Source organism: Pelophylax lessonae, assembly GCF_965119305.1.
Source record: "Pelophylax lessonae genome assembly, chromosome: 4".
Lineage (NCBI taxonomy): Eukaryota > Metazoa > Chordata > Amphibia > Anura > Ranidae > Pelophylax > Pelophylax lessonae.
Genome location: NC_138771.1, coordinates 666,627,953 through 666,646,624, shown reverse-complemented (window position 1 = coordinate 666,646,624; position 18,672 = coordinate 666,627,953). Strand labels below are relative to the sequence as shown.

Sequence of the window (18,672 nt, the reverse complement as noted above, 5' to 3'; positions counted from 1 at the left end):
AAAAGGATATCGGGGAACTGGAGAAAGTGCAGAGAAGGGCAATCAAACTGATAAGAGGCATGGAGGAGCTCAGCTATGAGGAGAGATTAAAGCAACTGAATTTATTCTCTCTTGAGAAGAGGAGATTGAGAGGGGATATGATCACGATGTATAAATACATAAGGGGGGATATGATCTCCATGTATAAATACATAAGGGGGGATATGATCTCCATGTATAAATACATAAGGGGGATATGATCTCCATGTATAAATACATAAGGGGGGATATGATCTCCATGTATAAATACATAAGGGAGGATATGATCTCCATGTATAAATACATAAGGGGGGATATGATCACCATGTATAAATACATAAGGGGGGATATGATCTCCATGTATAAATACATAAGGGGGGATATGATCTCCATGTATAAATACATAAGGGGGGATATGATCACCATGTATAAATACATAAGGGGGATATGATCACCATGTATAAATACATAAGGGGGAATTTTATCTCCATGTATAAATACATAAGGGGGGAAGGGTATGGTCACCATGTATAAATACATAAGGGGGATATGATCTCCATGTATAAATACATAAGGGGGATATGATCTCCATGTATAAATATATAAGGGGGATATGATCTCCATGTATAAATACATAAGGAGGGATATGATTACCATGTATAAATACATAAGGGGGATATGATCTCCATGTATAAATACATAAGGGGGATATGATCTCCATGTATAAATACATAAGGGGGGATATAATCACCATGCATAAATACATAAGGGAGGATATGATCTCCATGTATAAATACATAAGGGGGGATATGATCTCCATGTATAAATACATAAGGGGGATATGATCACCATGTATAAATACATAAGGGGGGGGATATAATCATCATGTATAAATACATAAGGGGGGATATGATCACCATGTATAAATACATAAGGGGGATATGATCTCCATGTATAAATACATAAGGGGGGATATGATCTCCATGTATAAATACCTAAGAGGGGATATGATAACCATGTATAAATACATAAGGAGGATATGATCTCCATGTATAAATATATAAGGGGGGATATGGTCTCCATGTATAAATACATAAGGGGGATATGATCACCATGTATAAATACATAAGGGGGATATGATCTCCATGTATAAATACATAAGGGGGGATATGATCACCATGTATAAATAATTAAGGGGTCCATATGATGAACTTGCTGTTGAGTTATTCTCTATAAGGTCATCATAGTGGACAAGGCGGCACTCTTTATGTCTAGAGGAAAAGAGATTTCATCTCTGAATACAGAAAGGCTTCTTCACAGTAAAAGCTGTGAAAATGTGGAATAGACCCACTCCAGAGGTGGTTCTGGCCAGCTCACTAGATTGCTTTAAAAAAAAGGCCTGGATTATTTCCTGGGTTTACATAAAATAACTGGGTACTAATATTTATAGGTAAAGTTGATCCAGGGACTATCCAAATGCTTCTCGGGGGATCAGGAAGGAATTTTTCCCCTGCTGTAGTAAATTGGATCATGCTTCTCTGGGGTTTTTCGCCTTCCTGTGGATCAACGGCTGGTATAGGATTGTGTATATGGGATTGTATGATTTTTTTTTTCTCTCTTTTATTGGTTGAACTAGATGGACTTGTGTCTTTTTTCAACCTGACTAACTATGTAACTATGAAATATATCACAGAAGTCTCAGCACTAAAGGCTTTAAATGTATATCCACTCCTCCCCCTACATTCTCTAAAAGGGAGTCTATTCCTTCCACGGTTAGGTGTCCTTCAATGGGGACTCCTGATTTGTGAGTGTAGCGATACCCCCGCAAAGGGCCGCTTGGATTATGGTTTGCCCCCCACGGATTACTCCACAGCCAGATACAGGGTATTTGCACACTGCCAGGTGCACACACTCTTCCACTTGTTATATTCAATGACCAGTCTAGGGGATTTGTTTTTGTGTTTTATTTGGAGAACTTGGATAGGAGAAGGGATTCAGTAGGATACTCCAAATTAATTATTCTTAGTTGAGGACAACTCTCTCAATAGAACTGTGTAGCAGATCATCTGCAGAACCATACAGTGCCTGTATGGGATGAACAAGTCCCTTTGTAGCTGAAGGAACCCAGTGATCTTTGTCTCTTCAAGACACTAGCCACTGTCTCCTTTAGCTTGCACCCAGTAGCTGACTTCTAGCACCCAGAGGGGGTCTGGGACAGCACAAGTCCCAAGGACCCCCTGTGGGGTTCTGTACACACAAGGTTCCTGAAGCACTAACAGCAGCCTTCCTCAGTAGTACCAGACAGGATCCACGGACATCCTCCCTCATTAATTTCTCATAAGGACCATGGGCTGCAACTTCAATGTTTCTGGCCCTCAAGTTGACCACCTGAGGCCGCATGGCAGCCTGTGCTGGGGAGAGGCAGCAGCCCCTTCCCCACCTTGACCTCTCTCTGTAGCGATAGACTGGACTGGACCATGTGCTCTTCAGATATAAATACATGTACCCAGCATGCCTTGGGGCACAGCCCCTTCTAATTGGCCAGGGCTGTACAGACATCCATGCTCTCATCTGCCAGGTTTCCACCCACTGTCCAAGATACTCCATAGCTATTGGATCAGTGTGAAACTCTCAAGACAGCATTAGCAGCACCTGAGCACACTGATCAGCCTCACTAATCAATCACAGCTCTCTGTTAAGCAGATAGCATATAAATAGGCCTAGCTGTCTCCCTGTTAAGCAGAGAAACCAGAAACTATATACACCCACTCCAGCACCTACCTAGGAGGGCACTACATGAGCTTTAGGAAGGTGATGGAATACTGGGGTCACTGGGGGCACTATCAGAAATTCTGCTCTTGTATTTCATAACCCCCCCCCCCCCCCCCAGATCCTTTCCTTTATCTGTCAATTCCAAAAGCCACTTTTTGAAACACCGTGTGGGTTCTGCTTAATAACCGGGTACATAAGAGCATCACAGAGGTGTCACAGCGCCCCCCTCTTTATACTGTGTAGACATAAGCACTGCAACAGCTTCACCTTTATCAGCTTCCCTAATAACAAGATCTTTCCTCTGTATAACATTCTGTATATTCTGATATTCCGCTCTAGTGATGTTATTTTACTTTTCAGCAGGATAATTCCTCATATTTATCTTATAATATAATATCGGGATCGACAGATTTTCGGCAAAGCCGATATATCGAGGGCCGATATGCACTTTTCCCGATATATCTGAATCGGCCCCGGAGGTGACCAATATTGCCGATATTTCAGGAAAGTGTTGTACCGGAATGATGCCTGCAGCTAGAGGCATCACCCCGGTACCGGTATCCATAGCTGATGGTCAGCTGTCTTGTAATGACAACCGATGCGGCTGAGAAGCCCCTCGGCTGTCATTACAAGGAGCGGGAGGGGACGCCCCCCCCTCCCACCGCCTTCTGCGGCTAACCCGGGTCTCCCATCTAACCAGTCTGCACGACCGCCGAAGACCCGCATTCGACTCTGATCGGGTCTCCATGCAAAAACCCGGAAGTGATGTCATGAGTGACATCACTTCCAGGTACTCAGCGCCAGATTAAAAAAATTACAGCGTTCAAAACAGCCAAACTTGGTGTTTTGAATGCTTTTAAGTACAGAGGAGGGGTTTGGGGTCTTTTGGACCCCCAGATCCCTCCACAAGAGTACCTGTCATGAAAAAAAAAATAAAAATTAAATTGTACAAAAATATTGGCGCATATCGGATAATACCGATACGCGATGATGAAAATATCGGTATCTGCAATGAAAAAACTATATTGGTAATATGATATCATGTGTCTGTATTTGTCTCTGCAGGTTGGTTGGATGTGGTGTTACTTCCTCCGGGTGTGATGATCTCCGATCCATTCTTATCACTAATCGATTCCTCACCACACTGGATTTATCGGATAATAATCTGCAAGACTCTGGGATGAAACTTCTATGTGAGGGGCTCAGACATCCTGGCTGTGCTCTGCAAGAGCTGAGGTGAGTCCTTGTCTGCCATAAAAAGTCCCAAGACTACCTCTGTCCTGGCTCTGGGCAGTGAGTGCCTATCTCCTCCTTTTTGCTCTTTGTGGGTATCCTGTTCAGGTATGAAGGTTGGATCCTATGAACATAAACCCCCTCCGGAGACCCTCCACAACCACATATTATACTATATAGAGCTGTGCAGTCAGCTTCATCTTATTGTATTTTGTTCCTTTATGTTTGATTTCCTCCTTACAAACTATTTCTCCAAAAATTGAGCAGAGCTCTCCTCTGGTGAGGATCTTCCTCCTCATATTCTCCTTCTGGAGGATTTGCCTATTTTTGGATTTCAGTTTTTCTGGTTGATGATTTCCTGACATATGTTACTTACAAGTTAAAATCAGTATTTTTTGATAGAAAATGAATTGGAACCCCCAAACAATATAACATATTTTTTTTAGCAGCGACCCTCGAGAATAAAATGGCGATAGTTGCAATATTTTATGTCACATTGTATTTGCGCAGCGGTCTTTCAAATGCAATTTTTTTTTAATTAAATAAAAACAAAACAGTAAAATTAGCCCAATTTTTTTGTATAATATGAAAAATGAAGTTACGCCGAGTAAATAGATACCTAACATGTCACGTTTTAAAATTGCGCACGCTTTTGGAATGGCGACAAACAACGGTACTTAAAAATCTCCATAGGCGATGTTTTAAAAAATGTTAACAGTTACCTGTTTAGAGTTATAGAGGAGATCTTGTGCTAGAATTATTGCTCTCGCTCAGATGCTCATGGCAATACCTCACATGTGTGGTTTGAAAGCCTAGCCAGTCTCCAGACCTTAAAGGGGCTTAAAGTCAGAAGGTTTTTTTTTATCTTAATGCATTCTATGAATTAAGATAAAAACCTTCCGTGTGCAGCAGCCCCCCCCCCCTCCCCTAATGCTTACCTGAGCCCCCTCTCGATCCGGCAATGTCCATGACTTTCTCAACCATCTGGGACTACCCTCCTCCTTGGCTAAGACACAGCAGCGGAGCCATTGGCTCCCCCTGCTGTCAAAGTCAGTTAGCCAATGAGGGGAGAGAGGGGGTGGGGCCAAACCCCAGCTCCATGAGGGGAGAGAGGGGGTAGGGCCAAACCCCAGCTCCATGTCTGAATGGATACATGGAGCTGTGCCTCGGCTTGGGTGCCCAATGAAGAGGAGGATCCAGACTGCAAAACCAACTGCACAGAGCATATAGGTATAACATGTTTATTATTTTTACTGAAAAAAAACAAGACTTTACAATCACTTTAATCCTATAGAAAATGTATGGAGGGAGCTGAAACTTTGAGTTGCGAAGTGACAGCAGACAAACCTTATGGATTTAGAGAAGATCTGTTAACAAAAGAGTGGACCAAAATCCCTCCTGAGATGTGTGCAAAACCTGGTCATCAACTACAAGAAATGTCTTACCTCTGTGCTTACTAGGGATGATCGAACGGTTCGGGTCGACCATCGGTTTGACCCGAACATTGGCTGTTCGAAATTCGGCCGAATTCCGAACTTTTTGCAGTAAAAGTTCAGAACTCGGCCACCAGAACCACCAAAAATGCAATTGGACAGGAACTGGGCTTTAAAAGCCCGTGATTGGACCAGAAAAGTCAGTAAAAGCCAATAGAGGGGGCAGGAGTCTGCTAGGAATGTGATTGGAGTGACTACGGGGACCAGAGGCCAATCAGTAGTGAATACGCCCCCCAGTATATAACATAGCCCCGCCAAACCTCTAGCACTGTAATACAGGGGCTGTGGAAGAGAGTGGAAGCATTTCAGTTACTCATGCATGGAGCTGTTCTTTTAGTGTGAGGAAAGGGATATGCAGTGTAGTTAGGGTACTATATACCACTATAGTTAGATTCAATAATCTAGTTTCTGTAGGGATACCTTTAAGTGTCAGGGTGACCGTAGTGTAGTTTAGCTGACTCTGCCTGAGGCTGCCATACCAGGGTGACCGAACTCTAACATGTCAGGGTGACCGTAATGTACTTTAGCTGACTCTGCCATACCAGGGTGACCGAACTCTTCCATGTCAGGGTGACCGTAGTGTAGTTTAGCTGACTCTGCCTGCCATACCAGGGTGACCGAACTCTGCCATGTCAGGGTGACCCCACTATGCAGATTTTGGGTTAGGGGTATATATATATATATACATATATATAGATATACATACACACACACACACACACACACACACACACACACATACATATATATATATATATATATATATATATATATACCCAGTGGTGTATTTAGGTTTTGTGCTGCCCTAGGCCTGACTAAACTTGTGCACCCCCTAATTTACATATGACCCACCCCTTCCTGTAAAGACCACGCCCTTTACTGTTTACAACCCGCCCTGTCATCTGTGAACCACAGACCACAAGTCTATCAGTGTCCATCAGCGTAGCCTCATCAGTTCCCATACGTTCAGTCTCATCAGTGCCCATCTGTGCAGCCTCATCACTGACCGCTTTATGGGGTTGCCAGACTGATTTGCCTCCTGGACTCTGCCCTCTGGCCCAATTCACCCCATAAGACTGGCACTATATTAAAAGTGTAGCGAAAGCCGACAAAGACCCTTTTCATGCGGGGCCCGGGAGGAGGCTGTTTTTTATTCGTGCAGGGTGCAGCTTTTTTGCTGCCCCCCTGCAAAGTGCCGTCCTAGGCCTGGGCTTTGTTGGTCTAGGCCAAGATACAGCACTGTATACACCCCTATACAGAAGTTCAGATGTCATGCCTGCCTCCAAACGCCCAAAAAACGCCTGAAAAATGCCTGAAACAAAAACGCCCAGGTGTGAAAGGAGGGTAACATCATCCCTGCGATACTGAAATTCTAAGAAAAAGTATCTTTTTTTTCTGGTTCTGGACATGCTACAGAGCTGAAACTTCACAGGTACACTTTTTAGACCCCCCAGACACTAAATCCAAAGAAATCTAATTTTTTTTCAATAATCTTTTCAATAATTGGCTCTCTATCAAAAACGACAATTTTTAAGAACTTTTCTTTGCCTGATTCATAGTCCCTGGGGCATGACCCAGAACCCTAGGCACTTTTTATGGGCATTTATTGGGTTTTAGGGCTTCAAAATTGTGTTTTTTGATTCCAGAAGTTCGGGTCCCATTGATTTCAATGGGGTTCTGGAATCCGAAACAAACTTTTGGGAAGTTCAGGTGTTCTGGCCGAACCAAACTTTTCAAAAGTTCGATCATCCCTAGTGCTTACCAACAAGGGTTTCTCCGCTAACTACTAAGTCATGTTTTGCTTGGGGATCAAATGCTTATTTTACTCACTAAACTGCAACTCCATTTATAACATTTGTATCATGTGTTGTTTTCTGGATTTTTGGTTGACATTCTGTCTCTATCATATAAAATCCACCTATGATTAAAATGATAGACCCTTCATTTCTTTGTAGGTGGGCAAACTTACAAAATCTGCAGGGGATCAAATAATTATTTTCCCCACTGTAATGCTCTATGAAGAGCTTGATGAATATTCTCCTGGTTTTCTGGTGTCATTGTCTCTATAAATGAAGGGATTGTGTATTTTTGGGAGGCCGTAGTTTGTAACTCTTCTTTACCTGAAGATGCTGCTGGAGAAGAATCACTTTCTGATGATCCAGAAGCAGCAGGAGTGTTCCTGGAATGAGAACTCTGGAGGGAAAAGCACCCTCACACTTTCATTCTGATACTCATCATTTTATTCCATAAAATATTCTTAATGTCTTTAGGGCCCCTCTTGCATGCCAGGATGTGTTTTGTCATCCTTGTAGCCTTTGGAAACCAATATTTCTTCTTACAATATTTGCAAATCACAGCTTTACTCTCAGCAGAAATTGTTCTGTGGAAATGTTTCCAAATTCTAGATGTTGGTCTCACCATTTTACTGAGAGGAGGAAAAGAAAAAGCAATTTAGTAAGCAGACTATAGAGAAACATAATGCTGTGATGGTGGAGAACTGTAACGGAACCGCGACCCCACACTGTGTTTGTGGGCTTCTGTCAGTATACGGCTTCCTTCAGCTTTGAACATAGATATCAGATATTCCAGCCGCCCCCATACAAAGCTAGCCGACAACTTAGCTTGTTCTGGAACCTTCTCCTTTATTGAACAGTCACACAGTTTATATACATCATGGACATCCCCCTCCTGTTCAAATTACCCCATCAGGTCAAGGGTTGCCGGATTACATTATCATATGCAGATGAAATTGTGTACAGAAATAGAATTAACCTGAACTAATTATCTAGCAATCTGGACAGAAACAATATGTGAGTTCATTAACAATTAACAATGGGACAGACAGGCTTAATGGAATCCACATCACACCTCAATACACAGACAATAGGAAGGGACCACCAGTGACAGACTGTCCGTCTCTGACACTGAAGAACCTGGAACAGAAGCCAATGTGATTAGCTCTTTCAATAAACATGTTCAGAATCAAACAGGCCAGGAATAGTCTTCACATAATTATCGAGATACATGGCTGACAAATATTACTGTCCCACTTGAAGAAATCCAAACCATATTCTCAGTGTCCATTAAGTATCCGTCTTTCACTCCCAGTGACGGTGAGTATGTTATAAAGATAAACTAATTTGTCAGACACATTTACCCTCCTACATGTCAATTAATGCCAGAGAGGACAGAGTCTATCATCTACTGCAGCCTTTCTCAACCTTTTCAACACAGAGGAACCCTTGAAATAAATTTCTGGTTTCGGGGAACCCCTGCTAAAAAAAATAAAGATCTACAACTCATGACACATTAGTGTGACAGTCAGTGGCAAGAATGCTCTTTACTCTTGTCATCATTGGGAAGAATTACCCCCTTACAGATAGCTAAAAGGAACAATGGTGTCATTGGAAACTTATCTGGGAGGCAGAAATTGCCTATTGCTCAAGGAACCCCTAGTAACCTCAGGAGGAACCCTAGTTGAGAAACACTGATCTACTGTATCCCAACAATCACCCAACTGTAGGAGGTATAAGATGGAGCCCACAAGCAAAGCAAACCAAACTGAAGCCTTTCCTCTTCAGTGCCCCCTAGTGTCGGAAATGCATATTTCTCTTGTTTGGGAACTGTATTAAGAAGCATAGTGTTACTTGAACTGTATTCCAGGATTCGCTTGTCTTCAGCTGAAAGAGCTTGCAATAATTTTATATATTTATAACTTTACATAAAATCTCAGAAATCTTTAATTGAGGTCTTAATGTTATACAGTTTGAATACCATGACATAGATGTATTATTTATCATTGTAAAAGAACATATTCCACACTCCTTTTTTTTCCAGAAAAAAAACAAAAAAACAAACGCTTTGAAAGAAAACATGGAAAAAAAAACATTTATTTTCCAATGTTTTCATTTTTTATCCCGAGCCTTCCCATCTCTAGTCTCGACAGATTCCTGTCTGTCAGAATGGGGAGGCATGTTGGATCATCATTCAGTACAGGGGACATGGTACCCACTGGAAAGATTGCTGCCGTCAATATGCCCAAGCTGTATTGGACAAATCTATTACAGGGCCTACATCCATGGCATATATCAATCATCAGGAAGGTACCAGGAGTTGGGCGGCCCAGAAAGAGATAGATCTCATCCTGTACTGGGCAGAAGTTCATGTTCCCACCTTATCTGCAGAGTGCATTCCAGGATTGGAAAAGTAAGAGTTTGATTTCATCAGCCATCGAGGGTTAGCCCCTAGGGAATAGTCCCTCCATCCAGGAGTTTTCAGGACACTTTACCAGTGTTGGGGGATGCTGGACATGAATCTGCTGGCTTCCAGGTTCAACACAAAACTATGGATATCTGTGTCTAGGACCAGGGTTTAGCAGGAACTCGCAACGGATGCCCTGGTGTCGCCTTGAGATCAGTTTTCTCTGATATATACCTTTCCTGCAGTTCAACTTCTTAAGCATCTGTTGTGCAGAATCAAGGTGGAGAAAAGGTCAGATTGGCCCAGAAGGGTTTGGTATTCCGACATAGTAAACCTGGGGGTGGGCAGGTCCTGGACCCTTCCAACGCATCCAGACCTTCTTCAGATTGCAATTTGCAGGGGGGTATTCAGGGCCCACATTATTAAGGGCCAGGAAGGAGGCCTCTAGACATATTTACCATAGGACTTGGAAAATCCTGTATAGCCTGGTGTGAGGCTAAGGGATTCCACCCCTGTAAGTATGTGATAGGGAGGCTTTTGTCCTTCCTTCAGTCTGGAGTAGACTCGAAGCTGCCCCTGAGTACAATCAGGGGCAAATCTCAGTTTTAACTTGTGACCAATCTTACATAATGATGGTGTCACCTCCAGTGTTTTACTACAAAATGAAGTGGATTCAAGTGCTCCACCTCCATGCTGATTAAATGCTCACCTCAAGTATTGGATCCATAAACAGTATAGGTCTCACGTGCTTGTCCCCCCTCTGGGGTGCTCAATGGGCTTGGGGTACTTCCCACCAGATCAGCTGTCACAAGCCTAGACTCTGTTTACGGGATCTGGTACCTCTTAATTGGCTGTATATAGAACTCCAAACAAAACTAAAATGCCGCCAATGGTGAAATATGTCCTTCAAAACAACTGTCTCTTTATTGACAATAAATACACTGACAAGCAATAATATGTAGCAAGCAACCAAATGGGCAGTAGATAATATCCCTCACCAGCACCACTTCGTGTTTTCGTTCCAGGCAGGAAATTACATCACCCGGCTCCGCCCGAGGGTCGAATTGATCGCTTGATATGCTGACATATTATCATTGCTTGTCAGTACATTTAGCCATAAATATGGATTTTGCTGCATGGAGATACGTCAAGTAGAAATCCCATTATTTCCTATATGGCCAGTTCCCATCAATGTGCCACAGTTCAGTGTGAAAGGGAATCTATATGGAGCCATTCACAACTTCAATCTGTGCATTACCGCGCACACTACAATGTACCTGCAACAGTGTAACTCCAGTCTAGGACTTTTCAGGTGGGTGACAACTCGCCTACATTTCGCAGAAGAGGTCCAACCAATAATCTATTAAATCATCCAGTCAAATGTCCCAACATTTTATTTTCTAAGACCCCACCCACTAATTATTCATTGGAACGTGTCTACTTCTGCCAGTCACTGGAAGAACATTTCACCTCTCTTTCTTGCTTCTCCCACCAGTGTTTATTTCTGTAATATAAGATTATCATGCTGTGATGATCTTCGCTCGGTTATCACTACAAACCAAACGCTGACCAGGCTGGAGACAACATTGTATGATGACAAGATGTCGGACTCGGAAGTAGATCATTGTTGTGAGGTCCTCCGGAATGCCGGCTTCACTGTGAATAGACAATGGTAAGATCTTTTATATTGGAGGTAACATACATACTAAGCTTCAGAATGTGAATAGTAAAATGTAGACAAGAATACCTCTTGTTGTGAGGTCTTCGGAAACCTAGGCTGCATTGTAATGAAAATGGAAGAGTGAGGTAACAAAAATTCTATACAATTTCTGTAGAACCCATTGGAGATTTCTGTAGTTACACAGATAATGAGAGACAGGATTTAGATTTCCTGTGCCAGTCACAGATATCCCATATGTTGGAGACTTTATTACTCATCCCACGTTTTATCATTACAGATGGGGGATGAGGAAAATCAGATCCACCACTTGTGGACTTGTGTCTTTTTTCAACCTGACTAACTCTGTAACTATGTAATAATCTTAGTCAGGTCCTACAATCTTCCACAAGTTTACATTTAAAGAAAAAATATTTTACTTTCATTAAAAATACCCTTGTCCCCCGCTTTAACTGTATTCTTAGCCTGTACAAGGCAGCCCAGCACACATACAGTGTGGTATCCCAATGGTTGGGTGGCCATTAGTGTGTGGGTCCCTGCCATGGGGACAGCCCCTCAGTATTAGGTGGGAGTTTCACAAGGTGGTGAAGGGCTCTATAAATGGGGGACACCTATCAAACCCCTAGTGTATGGGACAGAGGGGATGGTTTGATGTATTTCCATACTGGGGTCAGTTTTAAAGAGATGAGATCACCCATCCCACCATCTCCATACAATCTACATCAGATCTACTCCCAGCATAGGAGACCACTGACGTACATTGTACGACTTCAGATTGAACATTACACATCGCACACATTTCCAGGAGGAGGGAAAAATACTTTTCATTAGTGTGTAAAAAATGTTGCTAATTTCTTACAGAGCACAGTATGAGCCCCCCTTTTCCATTATTTCTTACAAAGCACACTACAAGTTCCCCCTTTCCATCATTTCTTACAGAGCACAGTACGAGCTCCCCCTTTTCCATAATTTCTTACAAAGCACAGTGCGAGCCCCCCCTTTTTCATCATTTCTTACAAAGCACAGTACGAGCCCCCCTTTTCCATAATTTCTTACAAAGCACACTACGAGTTCCCCCTTTCCATCATTTCTTACAAAGCACAGTACGAGCCCCCCTTTTCCATCATTTCTTACAAAGCACAGTGCGAGCCCCTCCTTTTTCATCATTTCTTACAAAGCACAATACGAGCCCCCCTTTTCCATAATTTCTTACAGAGCACAGTAGGAGCCCCCCCCCCTTTTCCATAATTTCTTACAAAGCACAGTGTGTTCGCCCCCTTTTCCATAATTTCTTACAGAGGACAATATGATTGCCCCCTTTCCATAATTTCTTACATAGCACAGTATGAGCTCCCCCTTTTCCATCATTTCTTACAGAGCACAGTACGAGCTCCCCTTTTTCATCATTTCTTACAAAGTACAGTACAAGCCCCCCTTTTCCATAATTTCTTACAAAGCACAGTACAAGCCCCCCCTTTTCCATCATTTCTTACAGAGCACAGTATGAGCCCCCCTTTTCCATCATTTCTTACAAAGCACAGTACGAGCCCACCTTTTCCATCATTTCTTACAAAGCACAGTATGAGCCCCCCTTTTCCATCATTTCTTACAGAGCACAGTACGAGCCCCCCCTTTTCCATCATCTCTTACATAGCACAGTACGAGCCCCCCTTTTCCATCATTTCTTACAAAGCGCAGTACGAGCCCCCCTTTTCCATCATTTCTTACAGAGCACAGTACGAGCCCCCCTTTTCCATCATTTCTTACAGAGCACAGTACGAGCCCCCCCTTTTCCATCATTTCTTACAGAGCACAGTACGAGTCCCCCCCCCTTTTCCATCATTTCTTACAGAGCAAAGTACGAGCCCCCCCTTTTCCATCATTTCTTACAGAGCACAGTACGAGCCCCCCTTTTCCATCATTTCTTACAGAGCAAAGTACGAGCCCCCCCTTTTCCATCATTTCTTACAGAGCACAGTACGAGCCCCCCTTTTCCATCATTTCTTACAGAGCACAGTACGAGCCCCCCCTTTTCCATAATTTCTTACAGAGCACAGTATGAGCGCCCCCTTTTCCATCATTTCTTACAGAGCACAGTACGAGCCCCCCTTTTCCATCATTTCTTACAGAGCACAGTACGAGCCCCCTTTTCCATCATTTCTTACAGAGCACAGTACGAGCCCCCCCTTTTCCATCATTTCTTACAAAGCACAGTGTGAGCCCCCCCTTTTTCATCATTTCTTACAAAGCACAGTACGAGCCCCCCTTTTCCATAATTTCTTACAGAGCACAATACGAGCGTCCACTTTTCCATCATTTATTACAGAGCACAGTACGAGCGTCCACTTTTCCATCATTTCTTACAAAGCACAGTGTGAGCGCCCCCTTTTCCATCATTTCTTACAAAGCATAGTACGAGCCCCCCTTTTCCATCATTTCTTACAGAGCACAGTACGAGCCCCCCTTTTCCATCATTTCTTACAGAGCACAGTACGAGCCCCCCCTTTTCCATCATTTCTTACAGAGCACAGTATGAGCGCCCCCTTTTCCATCATTTCTTACAGAGCACAGTACGAGCCCCCCTTTTCCATCATTTCTTACAGAGCACAGTACGAGCCCCCTTTTCCATCATTTCTTACAGAGCACAGTACGAGCCCCCCCTTTTCCATCATTTCTTACAAAGCACAGTGTGAGCCCCCCCTTTTTCATCATTTCTTACAAAGCACAGTACGAGCCCCCCTTTTCCATAATTTCTTACAGAGCACAATACGAGCGTCCACTTTTCCATCATTTATTACAGAGCACAGTACGAGCGTCCACTTTTCCATCATTTCTTACAAAGCACAGTGTGAGCGCCCCCTTTTCCATCATTTCTTACAAAGCATAGTACGAGCCCCCCTTTTCCATCATTTCTTACAGAGCACAGTACGAGCCCCCCTTTTCCATCATTTCTTACAGAGCACAGTACGAGCCCCCCTTTTCCATCATTTCTTACAAAGCACAGTACAAACAGCCTTTTCCATCACTTCTTACAGAGCACAGTACGAGCCCCCCTTTTCCATCATTTCTTACAGAGCACAGTACGAGCCCCCCCTTTTCCATCATTTCTTACAGAGCACAGTGCGAGTCCCCCCCCCTTTTCCATCATTTCTTACTGAACACAGTGTGAGCTCCCCCTTTTCCATCATTTCTTACAGAGCACAGTACGAGCCCCCCTTTTCCATCATTTCTTACAGAGCACAGTACGAGCCCCCCCTTTTCCATCATTTCTTACAGAGCACAGTACGAGTCCCCCCCCCTTTTCCATCATTTCTTACAGAGCAAAGTACGAGCCCCCCCTTTTCCATCATTTCTTACAGAGCACAGTACGAGCCCCCCTTTTCCATCATTTCTTACAGAGCAAAGTACGAGCCCCCCCTTTTCCATCATTTCTTACAGAGCACAGTACGAGCCCCCCTTTTCCATCATTTCTTACAGAGCACAGTACGAGCCCCCCCTTTTCCATCATTTCTTACAGAGCACAGTATGAGCGCCCCCTTTTCCATCATTTCTTACAGAGCACAGTACGAGCCCCCCTTTTCCATCATTTCTTACAGAGCACAGTACGAGCCCCCTTTTCCATCATTTCTTACAGAGCACAGTACGAGCCCCCCCTTTTCCATCATTTCTTACAAAGCACAGTGTGAGCCCCCCCTTTTTCATCATTTCTTACAAAGCACAGTACGAGCCCCCCTTTTCCATAATTTCTTACAGAGCACAATACGAGCGTCCACTTTTCCATCATTTCTTACAAAGCACAGTGTGAGCGCCCCCTTTTCCATCATTTCTTACAAAGCATAGTACGAGCCCCCCTTTTCCATCATTTCTTACAGAGCACAGTACGAGCCCCCCTTTTCCATCATTTCTTACAGAGCACAGTACGAGCCCCCCCTTTTCCATCATTTCTTACAGAGCACAGTATGAGCGCCCCCTTTTCCATCATTTCTTACAGAGCACAGTACGAGCCCCCCTTTTCCATCATTTCTTACAGAGCACAGTACGAGCCCCCTTTTCCATCATTTCTTACAGAGCACAGTACGAGCCCCCCCTTTTCCATCATTTCTTACAAAGCACAGTGTGAGCCCCCCCTTTTTCATCATTTCTTACAAAGCACAGTACGAGCCCCCCTTTTCCATAATTTCTTACAGAGCACAATACGAGCGTCCACTTTTCCATCATTTATTACAGAGCACAGTACGAGCGTCCACTTTTCCATCATTTCTTACAAAGCACAGTGTGAGCGCCCCCTTTTCCATCATTTCTTACAAAGCATAGTACGAGCCCCCCCTTTTCCATCATTTCTTACAGAGCACAGTACGAGCCCCCCTTTTCCATCATTTCTTACAGAGCACAGTACGAGCCCCCCTTTTCCATCATTTCTTACAAAGCACAGTACAAACAGCCTTTTCCATCACTTCTTACAGAGCACAGTACGAGCCCCCCTTTTCCATCATTTCTTACAGAGCACAGTACGAGCCCCCCCTTTTCCATCATTTCTTACAGAGCACAGTGCGAGTCCCCCCCCCCCTTTTCCATCATTTCTTACTGAACACAGTGTGAGCTCCCCCTTTTCCATCATTTCTTACAGAGCACAGTACAAGCCCCCCTTTTCCATCATTTCTTACAGAGCACAGTACGAGCCCCCCTTTTCCATCATTTCTTACAGAGCACAGTACGAGCCCCCCTTTTCCATCATTTCTTACAGAGCACAGTATGAGCTCCTCCTTTTCCATCATTTCTTACAGAGCACAGTACGAGCCCCCCCTTTTCCATCATTTCTTACAGAGCACAGTACGAGTCCCCCCCCCTTTTCCCTCATTTCTTACAGAGCACAGTACAAGCCCCCCTTTTCCATCATTTCTTACAGAGCACAGTACGAGCGCCCCTTTTCCATAATTTCTTACAAAGCACAGTACGAGCCCCCCCTTTTCCATCATTTCTTACAGAGCACAGTATGAGCGCCCCCTTTCCATCATTTCTTACAGAGCACAGTACGAACCCCCCTTTTCCATCATTTCTTACAAAGCACAGTATGAGCGCCCCCTTTTCCATCATTTCTTACAGAGCACAGTACGAGCCCCCCTTTTCCATCATTTCTTACATAGCACAGTATGAGCGCCCCTTTCATCATCACAGGAACATTTCCTCATCCAATACTCTCATTTTATCCTTCTATGAAGGGGTGCATGGTGGAAAGTATCTATATACAGATGAAGATAAGAAAATGGTCGATGGGAACTCCTCTGCAGGTAATACACGGATCCTGATATGAAAAGAATGTCCAGAATAGAATTATATCAGAATAACCTGTTCATGACACTGATTATTCATCATTTTCCTTTTCTTTACAGTCAGATGATGATGATTCTAATGACTGATATCTACTGAACATTATTCTGGATGATCTGAGCAGTGATCTGTCCTTCCTCCAATTCCTCCATTTTATATTGTATTGTTACTCCTTAATGCATTCATTATTACAAAACAAAAATGTGATTTCTGGATCTTCACACCAAAACTGCCACCACTGATGGGACCAGCACACTGGGAAATTTCTGTTCATTATATGAAGGTTCCCCCTACACAAGTAGAAGACACTAAACACATCCCAATTCACCTCTGTGGATGAATGAGGACATTGGGGGGGGGGGGGAACTCCATCCCAATTCACCTCTGTGGATGGATGAGGACCATGGGGGGAGATCTCCATCCTTCATCCCAATTCTCCTCTGTAGATGGATGAGGACCATGGGGGGAGATCTCCATCCTTCATCCCAATTCTCCTCTGTAGATGGATGAGGACCATGGGGGGAGATCTTCATCCTTCATCCCAATTCACCTCTGTGGATAGATGAGGACCGTGGGGGGGGGGTCTCTATCCTTCATCCCAATTAACCTCTGTGGATGGATGAGGACCGTGGGGGGGGGGGGGATCTCTATCCTTCATCCCAATTAACCTCTGTGGATGGATGAGGATAGTAGGGGGAGATCTCCATCCTTCATCCCAATTCACCTCTGTGGACGGATGAGGAAATTTAGGGGGAGGAGGGAGATCTCCATCCTTCACCCCAGTTCTCCTCTGTGGACGAATGAGGTCAGTGGGGGGGGGGGGGTGATATCCATCCTTCATCCTAATACTCCTCTGTAGATGGAAGAGGACAGTGGGGGTGATCTCCATCCTTCATTCCAACTCTCCTCTGAACAGATGAGGACAGTGGGGGGAGATCTCCATCCTTCATCCCAATTCCAATTCACCTCTGTGGATAGATGAGGACATTTAGGGGAAGGAGGGAGATCTTCATCCTTCACCCCAGTTCTCCTCTATGGACGAAAAAGGTCAGTGGGGGGGGGGGGGATCTCCATCCTTCATCCCAATTCACCTCTGTGGATGGATGAGGTCAGTATGGGGGGGGGGGGGGTGATATCCATCCTTCATCCCAATACTCCTCTGTGGACGGAAGAGGACAGTGGGGGGTGGGTGATCTCCATCCTTCACCCCAACTCTCCTCTGTGAATAGATGAGGACAGTGGGGGGGGGGGATCTCCATCCTTCATTCCAATTCACCTCTGTGGATGGATGAGGTCAGTATGGGGGGGGGGTGATATCCATCCTTCATCCCAATACTCCTCTGTGGACAGAAGAGGACACTGGGGGGTGGGTGATCTCCATCCTTCACCCCAACTCTCCTCTGTGAATAGATGAGGACAGTGGGGGGGAGATCTCATCCTTCATCCCAATTCACCTCTGTGAATGGATGAGGTCAGTATGGGGGGGGGGGGGGGAGGTGATATCCATCCTTCATCCCAATACTCCTCTGTGGACGGAAGAGGACAGTGGGGGGTGGGTGATCTCCATCCTTCACCCCAACTCTCCTCTGTGAATAGATGAGGACAGTGGGGGAGATCTCCACCCTTCATCCCAATTCACCTCTGTGGATAGATGAGGACATTTAGGGGGAGGAGGGAGATCTCCATCCTTCACCCCAGTTCTCCTCTGTGGACGAATGAGGTCAGTGGGGGGGGGGGGGGTGATATCCATCCCTCACCCCAATACTCCTCTGTGGATGGAAGAGGACAGTGGGGGGTGGGTGATCTCCATCCTTCATCCCAATTCTCCTCTGTGAATAGATGAGGACAGTGGGGGGGAGATCTCCACCCTTCATCCCAATTCACCTCTGCGGACGGATGAGGACCATGGGGGGAGATCTCCATCCTTCATCCCAATTCACCTCTGCGGAT

The 18,672-nt window shown here is 44.4% G+C and overlaps 2 protein-coding genes across 2 annotated transcripts in view; one reads left to right on the top strand and one right to left on the bottom strand.

The window, feature by feature from the left end:
- The window catches only part of LOC309554201 (NACHT, LRR and PYD domains-containing protein 3-like), a 55,546-nt gene extending 38,869 nt beyond the window's left edge, over window positions 1-16,677 (top strand). The window contains exons 3-5 of the mRNA XM_082255835.1: window positions 3,856-4,026; window positions 11,212-11,388; window positions 16,614-16,677. Coding sequence (XP_082111961.1) covers window positions 3,856-4,026; window positions 11,212-11,388; window positions 16,614-16,647 — 382 coding nt within the window. The 3' untranslated portion in view covers window positions 16,648-16,677. The remainder of the gene's footprint in view (window positions 1-3,855; window positions 4,027-11,211; window positions 11,389-16,613) is intronic.
- Window positions 1-18,672, bottom strand: part of LOC309554200 (NACHT, LRR and PYD domains-containing protein 12-like) — a 612,971-nt gene that overhangs the window by 512,264 nt on the left and 82,035 nt on the right. The gene's annotated exons all lie outside the window — the stretch shown is intronic.